General features: G+C 30.3%; 4 protein-coding genes across 6 annotated transcripts; 2 read left to right on the forward strand and 2 right to left on the reverse strand.

Annotated features, from left to right (window-relative positions):
* Positions 1–31: 31 nt before the first annotated feature.
* On the forward strand, positions 32–3,806 carry LOC105679865 (glucose dehydrogenase [FAD, quinone]-like). Its single transcript, XM_012380155.2, has 11 exons — positions 32–522; positions 848–1,050; positions 1,115–1,226; positions 1,325–1,459; positions 1,557–1,672; positions 1,748–1,915; positions 2,062–2,215; positions 2,450–2,610; positions 2,736–2,913; positions 3,013–3,217; positions 3,567–3,806. The coding sequence occupies exons 1-11, from the start codon at positions 369–371 to the stop codon at positions 3,763–3,765; spliced, it is 1,785 nt and encodes a 594-aa protein (XP_012235578.1). The 5' UTR covers positions 32–368; the 3' UTR covers positions 3,766–3,806.
* A 200-nt stretch (positions 3,807–4,006) lies between these two features.
* LOC105679634 (RNA-binding protein 7) lies at positions 4,007–5,574 on the reverse strand. The gene is made up of 2 exons (XM_012379766.2): positions 5,432–5,574; positions 4,007–5,174 (listed from the first exon to the last, which is right to left on the reverse strand). Exons 1-2 carry the CDS (start codon positions 5,513–5,515, stop codon positions 4,584–4,586), a joined length of 675 nt encoding a protein of 224 aa, XP_012235189.1. The 5' UTR covers positions 5,516–5,574; the 3' UTR covers positions 4,007–4,583.
* Positions 5,575–5,626: 52 nt separating this feature from the next.
* On the forward strand, positions 5,627–6,936 carry LOC105679635 (U4/U6.U5 small nuclear ribonucleoprotein 27 kDa protein yantar). 3 transcript variants are annotated; one of them, XM_012379769.2, is made up of 4 exons: positions 5,627–5,768; positions 6,093–6,200; positions 6,283–6,449; positions 6,561–6,936. In XM_012379769.2, exons 2-4 carry the CDS (start codon positions 6,094–6,096, stop codon positions 6,755–6,757), a joined length of 471 nt encoding a protein of 156 aa, XP_012235192.1. In that variant the 5' UTR covers positions 5,627–5,768; position 6,093; the 3' UTR covers positions 6,758–6,936. The 3 variants fall into 3 exon arrangements, with proteins under 3 accessions (XP_012235192.1, XP_012235191.1, XP_012235190.1); XM_012379768.2 differs by having other exon boundaries at positions 5,723–5,860; XM_012379767.2 differs by lacking the exon at positions 5,627–5,768 and adding an exon at positions 5,878–6,020.
* FANCI (Fanconi anemia complementation group I) lies at positions 6,028–14,081 on the reverse strand. The gene is made up of 23 exons (XM_012379765.2): positions 13,862–14,081; positions 13,479–13,762; positions 13,179–13,346; positions 12,887–13,107; positions 12,591–12,787; positions 12,345–12,481; positions 12,041–12,261; positions 11,601–11,953; positions 11,395–11,527; positions 11,007–11,314; positions 10,729–10,923; positions 10,470–10,633; positions 10,231–10,407; positions 10,006–10,160; positions 9,740–9,936; positions 9,483–9,650; positions 9,211–9,385; positions 8,833–9,049; positions 8,665–8,737; positions 8,449–8,589; positions 8,274–8,372; positions 8,002–8,196; positions 6,028–6,207 (listed from the first exon to the last, which is right to left on the reverse strand). Exons 1-22 carry the CDS (start codon positions 13,943–13,945, stop codon positions 8,008–8,010), a joined length of 4,056 nt encoding a protein of 1,351 aa, XP_012235188.1. The 5' UTR covers positions 13,946–14,081; the 3' UTR covers positions 6,028–6,207; positions 8,002–8,007.
* Between the last annotated feature and the right edge of the window lie 160 nt (positions 14,082–14,241).

Genomic DNA, 14,241 nt, shown 5'->3' on the forward strand with positions numbered 1-14,241 from the left:
TGTTTTGCTACAAAGGGTGATTACCCTTATGCAAGATTCACATTGTGTCCATCATCCGCGTAATAATATTTGATAATCAAGAAAATGTGTTTTCTAAAAATTTTATTTTACGCTAAATTAATTCCTAAAAACTATACTCTTTTTTTATTGCGTATCTAATGTCTTACATTAAATTCTATATTAATCTTGCATCAGCGTAAATTCGTCATTGCACAAAACCAAGATAAAGGCTTCGATGCACCATAAATAAGAGAGATACAGATAATCCGCTATTCACTGTTGTTGTCTTCGTCATTCACAGATAAGAAACATGTTTCAGTATGTATTAATTCGGCGATAAATCTACAAAAGCAAGATATTTAGAAAAAATGGATATTTTCATAAAATTACTACTACTCGTGCTTATTAGCACATTGACAACGATATTTTTTTCTTATATTTATTTTGCGTATATATTGGATGTATATTTTCACTTGTTCTTTGACAATGTTCAAAACATGCAACAATATGATTATATTGTTGGTAAGTATTGTACATCTAATTAGAATAAATTGAATTACAAATGAAAAGCGAATAAACATAAAAACAAATGTTTTGTCTGATAAATTTTTATATAGATTTGATATACAATAACATTTTTAAATGTTAAATATATACACTTTAAATTTACAAGTATTTCTTTCAATAATTTGTGAAAAATAACTTGTTCTTTTATATTTATTCTATTTGTCATTCGGTTGTATTTGTTAAATAAAATGGACTTGCCATTTATTGCAATACACATTCATTTATTATAATTTTAAAGACCATAATATTATTCTCTTTTACTTATTTGGGATTATTTTAGTTGGTGCTGGTAGTTCCGGTGCAATTCTAGCAACACTTTTAGCAGAGGATAACAAGTATAATGTATTACTGTTAGAAGCAGGTGGTGATCCACCACCTTTTTTTGACATACCTCTTATTGCACCGATGATTCAAAAAACCCCTTATGATTGGCAGTACATTACCATTCCTCAAGAGCATGCATGTAAGGCTTTAATTAATAATGTAAGTATATTTGCATTTTTTTAAATCTAAGATATGTACGCTTGTTACACAGATTTTGTTACAGCAAAGCAGATGGCCTAGAGGTAAAATTCTTGGAGGAACAAGTCGTCTAAATTACATGGCTTATGTATTGGGACATTGGATGGATTATGAAAAATGGTTTCCAGACTTTACTGGTATATAAGATTTATAAATGCAGATTTATAAATCTATGTAAAATTTTTAGATATATTTAAATATGTTTAAATTTTACCTCAAATCTCAATGTTCTTAGAGGCAGTTGCGAAAAATGATGATTCAGTAAGCATCAGTGAATTAAGATGGAATTCTATGTTTGCTGATATAATTTTAGAGGCATTGAGAGAGTTGAAACATGATGTAGGAAACATAAATTTACAATTGAGCACAGGTATCTATTTCTTACCTATTTCTAATTATCTATTATCTATTTCTGATATTTTATACATGTTTATGTTGTATTTTTACATATTTGATTTATTATCTAGGTTTCATGAAAGCTCAATTGACAATGAAAAATGGCAAAAGGTGGAGTTCAGACAAAGTACTATATCAGAAACGTAACCACGCTCTGACCATACTTACTCATGCATATGTCACCAAAGTAAGTCTATTTGAAAAAAATATTGCTTCTTTTTGTGTGGCAAAGATTAGTAAAATGTAATAATTACTATTAAAGATATTAGTGAATTTGGATAAAGCTGAGGGAGTTGAATTTATCAGATTTAGTGAGAAATATATTGCAGTAGCAAATAAAGGAATTATTCTAACTGCTGGTGCTATTGAGAGCCCTAAATTGTTAATGTTATCTGGAATTGGACCAAAAAAGCATTTAGAGGATTTGGGTGTAAGTAATTTCTAATAATCAACTTTAAGTCTATAAACACAACAACTTTTAACAAAATATAATCAAACCACTTACTTTTCAATATAAGTACCTCTCATTTACATTTATTTTTTGTAATTGTATAACTCACCATGTATGTCATCTAGATTAACGTGATCAATGATTTGCCGGTTGGTCAGTCTTTGATGGATCATATACTAACCGGTCTCGATTTGATTATGCTTAATGCAAGTCTTGGATTGAATCTCTTCGATATATTTAATCCTATGTCAGCCTTCGAATATTTCCTTTTTGGAAAAGGTGAAATAATGTTTTATAAATAAAGTACGAAGTATTAGTGATACATATGCAAATGCACTTGTCTTCCTTCAGAGATTATGCTATCTTTTCCTATTTTTAAATTGTCGAATTACTAGTAGATATAGCAACTAAAAAGAAAATAATATAATCATAAAAAAATTTTGTTGAATACATATATATTGCTATTGTACTTTAATCTTGTGATAAAATTAATTTATTGATTTATTTAATTAGGACCATGGACGTCAGCAGGTATTGAAGTATTGGGGACATTTCACAGCACTTTACATAGAAATAAATCTACAATACCAGATTTGCAATTAATGATATTACCTCTGGGGGCATCTAAAGACTATGGCTTCATTTTTAAAAAAGCGTTGGGAATTTCTGATGAGGTATGTGTATATACAAATTAAATAATTGCGCCAAATAAATGTGTAAATAATAGAAACTTAAAAAAAGCATTTGAATATTTTTGGGGAGGAGAAGAGGTTCAATTTTTATAAATATTCCCTTCTAGGTTTACAGCAAATATTTTGCTTCTCTTTCGTATGAAAATACAGTAACAATTGCACCTGTTTTATTACATCCTAAAAGTAGCGGTGAATTACGATTGCGAAGCAGCAATCCCTTTGACAAACCGCTAATTGATCCCAAGTATTTATCAAATGAAGACGATATCAATACTCTCATAGCAGGTGATTAAAATGTACACAGTATGTTAAAACGTAAAGAAGCATTTCTATACGAATATGAAATATATAGTATTTCACATAATCAAATATATGAATATTTAGGTTTAGATTTTGTGAAGAAACTTTTAAAAACGAATGTTTTGAGAGCTCATGGTGCGTCTCTCAATCGAAAATCTTTCCCTGGTTGCGAAAACCATGTATTTGATACTAAAGAATATTGGAAATGTTATGTACAACATTTAACATTGACGTCTTACCATCCAGCTGGTACATGTCGCATGGGTGACGTTGTTGATGCATCATTTAAGTAATTATCATTAATTGAAAACTAGAAAAAACAAAGGATACAAGATAAAGATGTAATAGAGATGCATGCTTTATTGCACGATTAATGCTAACAGAACTAATAAATAAAAAAATTTTAACTTATACATAATTTAGAGAGGACAGATAAAATATACTAGGATTGTATTAGGATACAAAATGAAAGATTTTGAAAATACAGATTAAAATTTTTTTCCTTTAAGTTTTCATTAAACATCAACTAAAGCATGTAATTTTATTACATCCAGTAATATGTATTCTTCTGTTAATGATCAAACTTCTATTATGTATAGATCATATTTTTATCATGTGTATGTTCATGCTTGTTACAGAGTTTACAATATGAAAAATTTATATGTCGTGGATGCATCGATTCTTCCATCGCTACCAAGCGGAAATATCAATGCAGCTGTGATTACATTGGCACAAAAAGCTGCTCGTATCTTTAAAGACGAGCAGACGAAAGAAAAAGACAGCCTAAGAAAACAGTACAAGTCATACTATATTTGTTATGTATTTAATATTTGTTAGCATATGTAAATACAAAAATAAAACTTACAATTAAATTCTCATTCTCTTATTGATATTGATGTAACGATGCACGTACAAATTATTGATTGTTATTGATATAAAGATACATTTATTGATGTAATAATAACCAGAAATAAATTCTGTCTGTGTGATTGAACATCAATGTTAGTAGAATATGTGTGTTTTTGTATGCAATTAATAGGTATGTTTTTCAGGCAATATATAATTTTTGCTTAATAAATCATTTTATATTAATTTATTTAAGTCATTTGCTTATGTGATATAATACTTTACATTATTAGATATCATACAATCTTTTACAAATCAATATCTTGGTAACAATTCAAAATAATGACATTCTCAATGGTGTCTTAGTGGTAAAAAATAATACGTCACTTGTAATTATTTTGAAGTAATGGTTAGTATTGGTTTTATGAACTTTACAATTTCTCTGTTACTAAACAATATATACCTTTTGGTGTATTCGATTTTGACATTAAGTCAATTTGTCAAAATTTTTCAGTATCTTGATTAGTTGTTTGAAATATTAACTCATAATAGATTATATGGTCGTTTTTTATTTTGTGAATTAATACAACTCAGTCTATATATTACAAAATATGAATTTACAATATTTACTCAATTGTAGAGTCGGATCAAAAATTATAATACCAATATATTTATATATACTTTGAAGTAAGCATAATAAAATTAAAAAAAAAAAAAAAACAAAAAATAGAATAAATGTTAAACAAAGCAAATTTAAGGATTAAATGAAAATCTTATCAGCGACATATGTAATCAGAATATAATTGGTATTAATGATAAGTCCATCTTTTTCTATGATCATTATATCGTGAGTAGCCATTGGAACGATAATTATTATCACGATTATAGTATGATCTTTCGTCTCTGTAATAATCGCCATGATTTCGTTCTCTATTTCTTTTCCCATCTCTCTCTATTTCCCTATCTCCTCTATCTCTGTCTCGATTTCTGTCTCTATCTAGATTTCTATCTCTGTTTCTCTGATAAGGATGGTTTCTCTTATTCCTATCATCATTACCAGAGTTTGCATCCACTTGCCTCTGACATCCTGAAGCATCTTGTGAAATATTTGGGTCAAATGCAATATCGCTGATTTGAGGTGGATAATTTCCTAAAATCATTTGCTGACCCAGTTCCAACATATAATTCAAATTTTGAACTGGATTCGGAGGTGGTTCTGCTGGATGCGATTCTGTATGGTTCCTTGGTTGCATATTAATGGGACGATCGTACAATCTGGTACCATCAAATAGACGCAAAGCATAATCCACAGAATTTCTGTGTTTGTACGTGACGAATCCGAATGGTCTTTGTCTCCCATCACGGTCCTTAGGAATACTTATTTTTTGTACAGGACCTCCCTATCATAGCATAAACATATCTGCATTAAGTCTACACAGATTATTTATTAGATATTTTTTAATTATATTTTCAAAAATAGTATTTTCTCAATCTCATATACACACTCATCAAAATATTAGGAATAACCTTTGATTCAATTTTCCTGCGGAATATCCCTAACATTTTGTTAACTGAGTAAGTATGTCTGATTTAGATTTTTTTCTTTTCGACACATTACATATCCTTTTCTTATTAGGATAATTTCTAGAATACTAACTTGCAAAAATAATTCGTAGAGAACATCCTCGGTTACTTTATCGCTTAGATTTCCACAATAAAGCGTGCGCGCATTGTCGTCCATCCTCGTGAAAAATTGTGTTCTACTTCTTTATCTATAAATTATCGTGCAGAGAATCCAATATCGCTATTTACTTTCGCTCCTTTCCTTTTCAATTTTCACAAAAATTGTCAAAAGTTGTTGTAACGGATGCTAATTTACGTTATTAGGTTAGGATTACAAAAATTATGCTGCAAGTTGTAGCTCCTCTGGAGTCCTTCGAGACAACATACATACCAAAAAATCCCTAAATAAGTATATACATAAGTGCGAGAAGGTAGTGTTTGGAATAAATGTATAATCTATATTATAAATAAAATGTCATTTTAATTAATGCAAATTCTTACTTTGATTCTTTGAACAATTGACGTAAGTTTCATTTATCGAGTAATTAAATGAATTGGTAGTTCGTGTTCATATTGCAAATAATTTTTGTGAAATAAATGGTTAGGGCAGAACTGTAACAATGTTTTTAATTTGTAAGAGATCAATATCTTAAAACCTGCTTATTAGACGACTTCAAAATGCTGTATTAATTTCTATTGTTTTTTGCAATAATTAATTTTAGACTTTATTATTTATAATACATATAATTTTATAGAATGGGACGTAGTCGCACACCATCGCCAGGAAGACGAAGAGATCGATCTCGGGAACGAGAACGTGACAGAGACCGGCGAAGAAGACGATCACGAGAGAGAAGACGAAGGTAAAACCTGGGAAAAAGAATAACTTGTCATTAATTTATCATGTTGCTGTTGCTTTGCTTTAAAACATTAAATCTTATGCAGATCCGTAGAACGAGATAGAGCGAAGTCGAGAGACAGAGACAGGGAACGAGACCGTGAGCGAGAGAGACATAGAAGGTCATACACCAGATCTAGATCAAGAGAACGTGATAGATCAAAACATAGGTCAAAACCAAAACCTTCCACAAATGAACGACCTATTATCACAGGTATTATATTCTTTAAGATACAGTAGATTGTGATTTGTGAGAACCAAAAAGATTAATAAAATTCATACTATTAATATGATTAAAAATGTAATAGTTCTTTCCACATTGCAGAAGCGGATCTTCAAGGAAAAACACCGGAGGAACAAGAGATGATGAGAATAATGGGATTTTGTGACTTTGATACTACTAAAGGAAAGAAAGTAGATGGAAATGATGTGGGCGCTGTTCATGTCATTTTGAAGAGAAAATACAGGCAGTACATGAACAGAAAGGGTGGATTCAACAGACCTCTGGATTTCGTTGCATAATTTGTTAATTTCAAGTGACATTTTGTTTAACATAGGATTGCAGACCAGTTCTTAAAAAAATATCAGCGAAATAGCTGCAATATGACCATGAATGATATGACTAATGTGTTGCATGTATTATAAAGCATTATATTACGCTTCATAAATTAAACATTGTGTAATAAAATATTTATATTTAATGTGTTAATTTTTATATACAGTCTGTCAAACAAGAGCGTCGGCTAGATTATTTTAAGAAAAAATTGCTAGAGAGCTCCACTATTATGGTATTCGTTAAGGAAGGGGGAAGACTACTACGCTTTATTATAAAAACGCCAGTATTATTTTCCATTGTGATAAGAATACGTGATTTATAAAATGAGTGCGCCGTATGCTAAACGTTTTGAGGCAGTGTTCTTGTGTACTCACAGTAAAGGACCTAAAATGACATAAAGCTGCTGCAAAATATATGCATAAGTCAGAAGACTTTGTACGGAAGTGGGTAATACGATACAAAGAATTAAAAAATGTTGACGATTGCCCGAGAGAGGAAAAACGCGAGGGACGTCGAAAAAAGAAGATAAAGTCATTTTAGAATTATTTCAGCAAATTTCTCTGTTGACATTGCGACAAGGACAAAAGTTATTGGCCAAAAAGAAAGTAAACATAAGTATAACGACTCTACAAAGGCGATTACATGAGGTGAACATCTCTTGGCGTAGCACGATACTGAAACCTTTCTTCAAACCAGAGCATGTCGAAAAGCGACGTTTACGAAAATGGTATTCAGACTTTGGATTAGCCTGCGCAGTCGCCTGATGCGAATCCAATTGAAAATGTGTGGGCCATTAGTAAGAAAAAGCTTCAAGAAAAGCGTATGTTCACGTTAAAACAATTGTGTCGCCATATCCGAATTATTTGGCGGTCATTACCGCAACAATATGCAGAAAATCTTACAGAAAGATGCCAAGACGATGCCAGCGAATTCTCGATAATAATGGAGACTGGACAACTTACTAAGTAAATGCGTAATAGTGTTTTTAGTACACTTTAAATTAATCTATCAATTTTTGAAAAATAATAATTTTTCTTTCAGATATGCAGACGACGCTCTTGTTTGTATTACCGATGGCTCGTACTGTAATTGCAGCTCTCTGTTTAAAAATCTTTATCAAGAAATATAGAAACAACGTAAACTTAAACTTTATACAGAAGTAAAAAATATTTGAGATATATAAAGATGTACAAACTACGAAATAAGATACCTATTTTCAAGAGTCTAACTCGCTTCTAGATCGAGTTCTAGATCGCTTCGAAGGCGGCAATTCCGTAGACAGTTCCATAGATACGTCATTCATTCTGGATCGTTTTGAAGATGATATTTCCGGGGAAGTTCTTGTAGACGTATCATTTATATTTGAATTAGATGTATCATTACGAGACGAATTCTGTGTATTCAGCTGTTACAATATTGTGAATATGAAAAAAATTACTTATATATGAAATATATAAAAAAAAACTTAATAAATATTCTTACCATACTGATATCCATCTTGTCGAATGCTTCTACTAATTGTGTGTTTTTTATACGGAAATCTCGCGTTATGCTATGCTTTATGTAAGTCTCAAGTGGAATCTAAATAATAAATACATGTCACAGTATAAATTTCTTTCTTAATGTGCTATAAAAATTTTATAAAAAGTACACTTACACCAGTCTTTTTTTCAAGTGCTAAAATCTCTTTGTAAAATTGTTCGATTTCATATACAACTCGGGGTATTGTCTTAGTCTCCTTCAGAATCTTGTTCCTTTGCACGTAAGAATCAGCTTTCTTCGATGTACTTTGGTTCTCCTGTATAAAAGTAAGTATATTAGTAAGTGTATCATTTTTCAAATAATAAAGTTAAATCATATTTTAAATCAATACTTCGGTATGTGTTACTAAATTGTAAAATGCAGATTTCAATGGTTTCCCGGCCGATTGAATCACTTGAATAAATCTGAAATTACATAAAAGATTCATATAGAAAATTAAAATGGAAACTGCCAACAAATTTATCTTATAGCATGTACAGAGTATAAAAAATGGCTGTACTTGACTGATTGAAAGGCTGCATTTTGTTTACTGGATTTTCCGTGGAAATATTTTGTAAGACTGCCAAGTATGTTGTATAAAGTCCTTAAATTATTGAACATAAATTCCGTGGTTGATCCTGGTTTAATAGCGACATTGGCTAATGTATAAAGTATTTGTATAACATGTGACAATTGTCTACACAAATTACGTTCTTGAATTTTCAGCTTTTCTTGATCTGTAATTAAACATTTTTATATTAGTATCAAAGAAAGTAGAATCCAATTGTAAAATAAATATATTAGTAATTAATGATTTTTACAAATAATACGATTAAATCATATTTGTCACATAGTTTGTATTCTCAAATACTTCATTCTCACATAATCGTATACATACGAGCTTCCAGATCCGTGCCAGACGGATAAGTTATATTTTGCTCTGCTTTAAGCCGCATTAACAACCAAGACACATTGTCCAATTTCTCCTTTATCGAACTATTCACCAAATTGTAAAGCTGCGACGCTGTATCTTCGTAAATAATTTTAAACTTATTGGTTGTTGACATCTCAGCCTATGAGCAAGAAATATTTAATTAAAAATCTTTATGTTTTCACACACATAGTTACAATAAAATAAACACATATACATGGTATACAGATTATACATACATGATCGATGTTGCCTACTTTCTCACACAATGCAAACGTGACATCTAATAATAATTCCCCGTATTCTTTATTACGTTCTTCTATCCAGAAGAGAATTTGGAAAATAGTTAAAGAAGTTTGGGGATCTATATTTTCCAATTGTGTGAATTCCATCATCGAATCAAATATCTTATACAATAAATTTTAATATTTAATATTCTATTAACTTTTTTTATTTTATAAAGCAGTGACAATTATTTATCAAAAAGAATACCAACCTCATTGCCATTCGTTTCATAAAAGTTGATTTCTCGCGTGAGTTGATGTATAATGTCCAATAATATATTAAGTATCTTTTTGAAATTTTCCTCATATTCTTCCTTCTCACTAAGAAATGTCTTGAAATTCGCTCTTAAAACAGAAATCACGTTCTCTAATTGTACATTAAGATCTTTTGAACGAGTTGTTTTATTAGCTGTAAAAAAATAATATTATATATGAGGTATACAAAAAAATTTCTTATAAAAATATTTTAAACACTTACAAACAATAACATTGAGAAATTGCAATAATTCGGAGGTAAAGCTTGTGCAGATTAAGCAACATAATTCCTTAAAGCATTCTAATGCTAATGTAGTGCCTGGTTCGTCCTTATCAAGGACTTTTTTAAAGTCCTTTACGACATGATCAAACAATAATCTAAAAATAGTAGAAAAAAGAATTAACATTTTGCATGAACACGAATATCGCACTTTCACACATTTCTTACTTTCCAATTTCGAAGTAAGTCTTCATGTACTGTTTCTTATGTTTCCGTAAATTATACTCTGACAACAGTTTAACATTTTGTAAGCTTTGCATTAGCGTTCGCAGAATATAATGATAGAAATCATGGTTTTCTACTAGCACAGCCACTTGCTCCATAGTTGTCCAAGAAACGGATTTCCTGTAACGTAATTATAATTGTTCATATATTTATAAACCACATTTAAATTTAAAGATACTCACAAGTAGAAGAGTGACAGCATTTTGTATATTGCAGACAGATCCATGATGCTAGGTGGTAGCTTTATGCTGCTTGTCCGGGCAGTTTTTTTGATGGTTGTATTATTTGTATCATTTTGTGTCTTTTTAGCCTTCTTGCCTTCTCCTTTTTTAACTCTTGGTACGCGCTGCAAAATTAAAAAGATTTACATCAATTATGAATATAAATATTTATAATGCATTGTAAATGCATATATGTATTAAACACATTTTTATTTTCTACCTTGGTAAACTCAACAAATCTCATGTATCCTTTGAATAGATTTTTAACACTTTGTGCAGTATCTGAACAATCCACAGACCATGCGTCAATTCTAAAGGACATGAGAGCCTCATAAATTTTGACTATTAATAAAACATTTTGTAATTTTTCTTGGGTTTTGATACTGCTACTGTTGTTTAAATCAAGCTTGTCATCCTATTAAAAAAAAAAGTAAATCAGAGATTAATGATTATAAATAACATAGAATTTTATTAAATCTAATCTTCCTTCAAATTTACCAGATTTAAATGTTCCGTTTCAAGTTGCGACATCCGTCTGCAGAGAGATTCCAAGATTATAGCCAAATCATTTATAAGAGATGATTTCGCTAAAGCCGACTTGATGTAAATCTTTTGTAATATAGATATTAGTTCCGCCAGAGGTTCCTGCGGAACAACCTCATCTGCTTGTACAATCGTACATAATTCCAATTTAACTGGGATCACGACATTCTCGTCCGTTTCATAGTACATTTCAAAATGCGGCAGTAACATTTCTAATACATATTCCGCTATCTCGGTATTGTGCGATACAGCTTCATATAAACCTGAATAATCGTACAAAACTGATAATAATTAACTATTTGAATTTTGAGCAAAATGAATAATGACTTCTTCGATGTCGTACCGTTGTACAAATGTAATCGGACTTTGCATTCATGAGTAAAACATCTTCGTAAAATACCCAGTACGTCATAACATAAAGTTCTATTGTATCTCGAAGTGGATCCTGTTACAGGAGTACCTCTCTCCAATGTTACCTGCAAAATAGAAGTTTACATAGTAATTTTGCAGTTACAAAAGTTTCTCAATTAACGATGTAATTAATCAAACCTGAGTCAATATGGATGAGGAACTTGTACCAGTCGACGATGAATTTGCACATTGACTTGAACTCATCACAAGACCGCTTAAAGAGTGCATCTTTAATTTTTTCAGCATTTCCAAAATTCCACTGACTGCCATTTGTCGATTAGCCGTGCCCTTTCTGTAAAGAGTCTTCCTCAATATTAAGATCAAATTGTCTCTTAGACTGACTGAGATTTGTATCAATGGAAATATTGCGGAAACGATAAAAATGCTATTCTCTCCAGGTATAGATGAGATTTGATCAAAAAGAGCTATTATAGCATCTTGATGACCCAATACAAGAACCGCTAATTTACGACACATGTATGCCAAGCAATCTGCAAATAAATAATAATAGCTGTTAGTGCTTAGAAATTATAACACATTGTAACAAATACTAGTATGTTAAAATTTAGAGATTTTACCAGTGTATTGAGAAATACACGATCCACCTGCCATTATCTTATCAATTAACGTTTGAAAGACAGTCGCGACTGTTTCATGATGAATTTTCATGATCTTCTGAAGTATATTTATACCAATCTGCCATAAAGGATGCGGTACTGTTTTTGATTTATTTTCTGCAGCCATGAGAACAAATGCCAAATCCACAAGTCCTTTCAGCACTAAATGACGATCCTTGTTACTGCAAATAAGAATAATACAAAATTAAAATAAGCTATTTGTTTTTTATTATATTATTTGATACAAAATGTACTGTATACTTACCTTGCATCGAGGACACGCCCTATCACAGTCATTATACTACAAGAATCGGAAATCAGACTTCTCAACCACATACTATTTTTCCGTCTATCATCATTTTCGTTTCGCTTATTAATAATCGTCCGTAACATTTCAAAAATCTACAATTTTATATTGAGTCAATAATATTCAAAGTGTAAGCAAAGTGTAAAAAAATGTATAAAATTAATTATTATGATAATAAAATGTTATATTAATATGAATCATTACCTGATTTTCATCGATAGAAGCAACTGTGAGTAACACAGAAAGCATAAAAGGTTCCAATAAAACTTCAGGAATGTGCAACACACTTTTGAAATACTTAATGTAATCTCTTATATGTTGGTGATTCAACTGTGCTGCTTGATATATGTGATATAATACTGTACTTTCAATATTTTGAACTTCCTTGGGATTTATCATATCTGTAATTCAATATAATTAAACATTAAAATAAATAAACATATCGTACTTATTATAATCTTCATGTCGTTTAAATTACTGTATTTCCTATATCTTCTTACTTATAGTCTCAATGCTGTCTTTATCATCAGAATTAGCTTGAGAGAATTGCAGTGTAAAATATCTTCGTAATGCTTCTAAAAGATGTTTATTATCCTGATTAGTGCATAATCTTAATGATTGATGCACAAAAGGAGGTACTTCTTCAAGAGGTACGTTTTGCAGCCTTGTACAGAATAATGTGATTACTGTGGAATGATCCTCCTTTTCTAAAGATATATCTCTAAAAGCAATCATTATAAATTGTTAATTCCTTTAATTTTTCTTTTTGTTAAAAATTGTAAGAATATTTACCTGAACATTGTTGCTAATGAAGGTATAATTTCTGTGTTCCATTCACTGTTGCATATGTTGTTAATAATAATAGATTTATATTTAGAACCAGACACTTCATTGTTCATATGAGTAATATATTTTTCTTCCTCCAATACTTCCAACAAAATAGGTAATAAATCTTTCCAACTAAAATATTCAAGTGAATTGTTCATGTTTGGCTTTTATTATAAAAACAATTCTTATAATCATTGACAACAATAATTATGAGAATAATTTTATACAAAAGATATCAAGATACATGTATAATTTTTTGTATACCTTCTAAATTCATCATCATTGTTACGAATACTAGCAAGACAAAATTCCACCAATTTGATCAAATGCAGTTTTGGATATTTTGGAAAATCTACCACTATCCGATTTACAATGTCATTTGCATGACTGATTGAAACTTTGGCTTCTCCTAAAGCTCTTAAAACAGACTCTATCAGCTTGAGTCTTTTTGAATATAAATTTTCAGATTCTGAGCACACCTGCAAGATCTCATCCAATACTTTGGAAATATCTGAATTACATATTCTGGTAGATATTATTTTTGTCAGCTAAAAGAAATTATCTGTTTTAACATTGGCTTATTTTCACAAAGAATCATAGCATATTATTTGTAATTTTATATAAAGTTAATATAAATAACAAAATACCTCCTCAGTCGATGTCTTCTGCACGAATTCGTGTAGTTGCTTTCGGTCTTTTTGATTAAGCAAATTATCCAACTTTGCGCTCATTTTAATATCGCGAATTAACAATGTATAACTATAATAATCGTGCTTTTATTTTGTCTACAACATACAATGTTCAACAATATATTTCCCGCTCTTCATCGTTTAACCTGTGAAAAAGAATAAACAGAGATGTCATAACAGTGTTTCCAGCAACGACGTTCATAAGCAGCCATTTAGGAATACTACTGCGGTTAGAGAAAAGAGCTTAAGCAATTTTTTTATTGGCTACGATATGTTGCATGTTGAATAACGGACCAATGTAAATTTTGCATTATGCTTTATTTTTTAGCGAAAAAAAA

This window comes from Linepithema humile, chromosome 1, assembly GCF_040581485.1.
Source record: "Linepithema humile isolate Giens D197 chromosome 1, Lhum_UNIL_v1.0, whole genome shotgun sequence".
NCBI classification, from domain to species: domain Eukaryota; kingdom Metazoa; phylum Arthropoda; class Insecta; order Hymenoptera; family Formicidae; genus Linepithema; species Linepithema humile.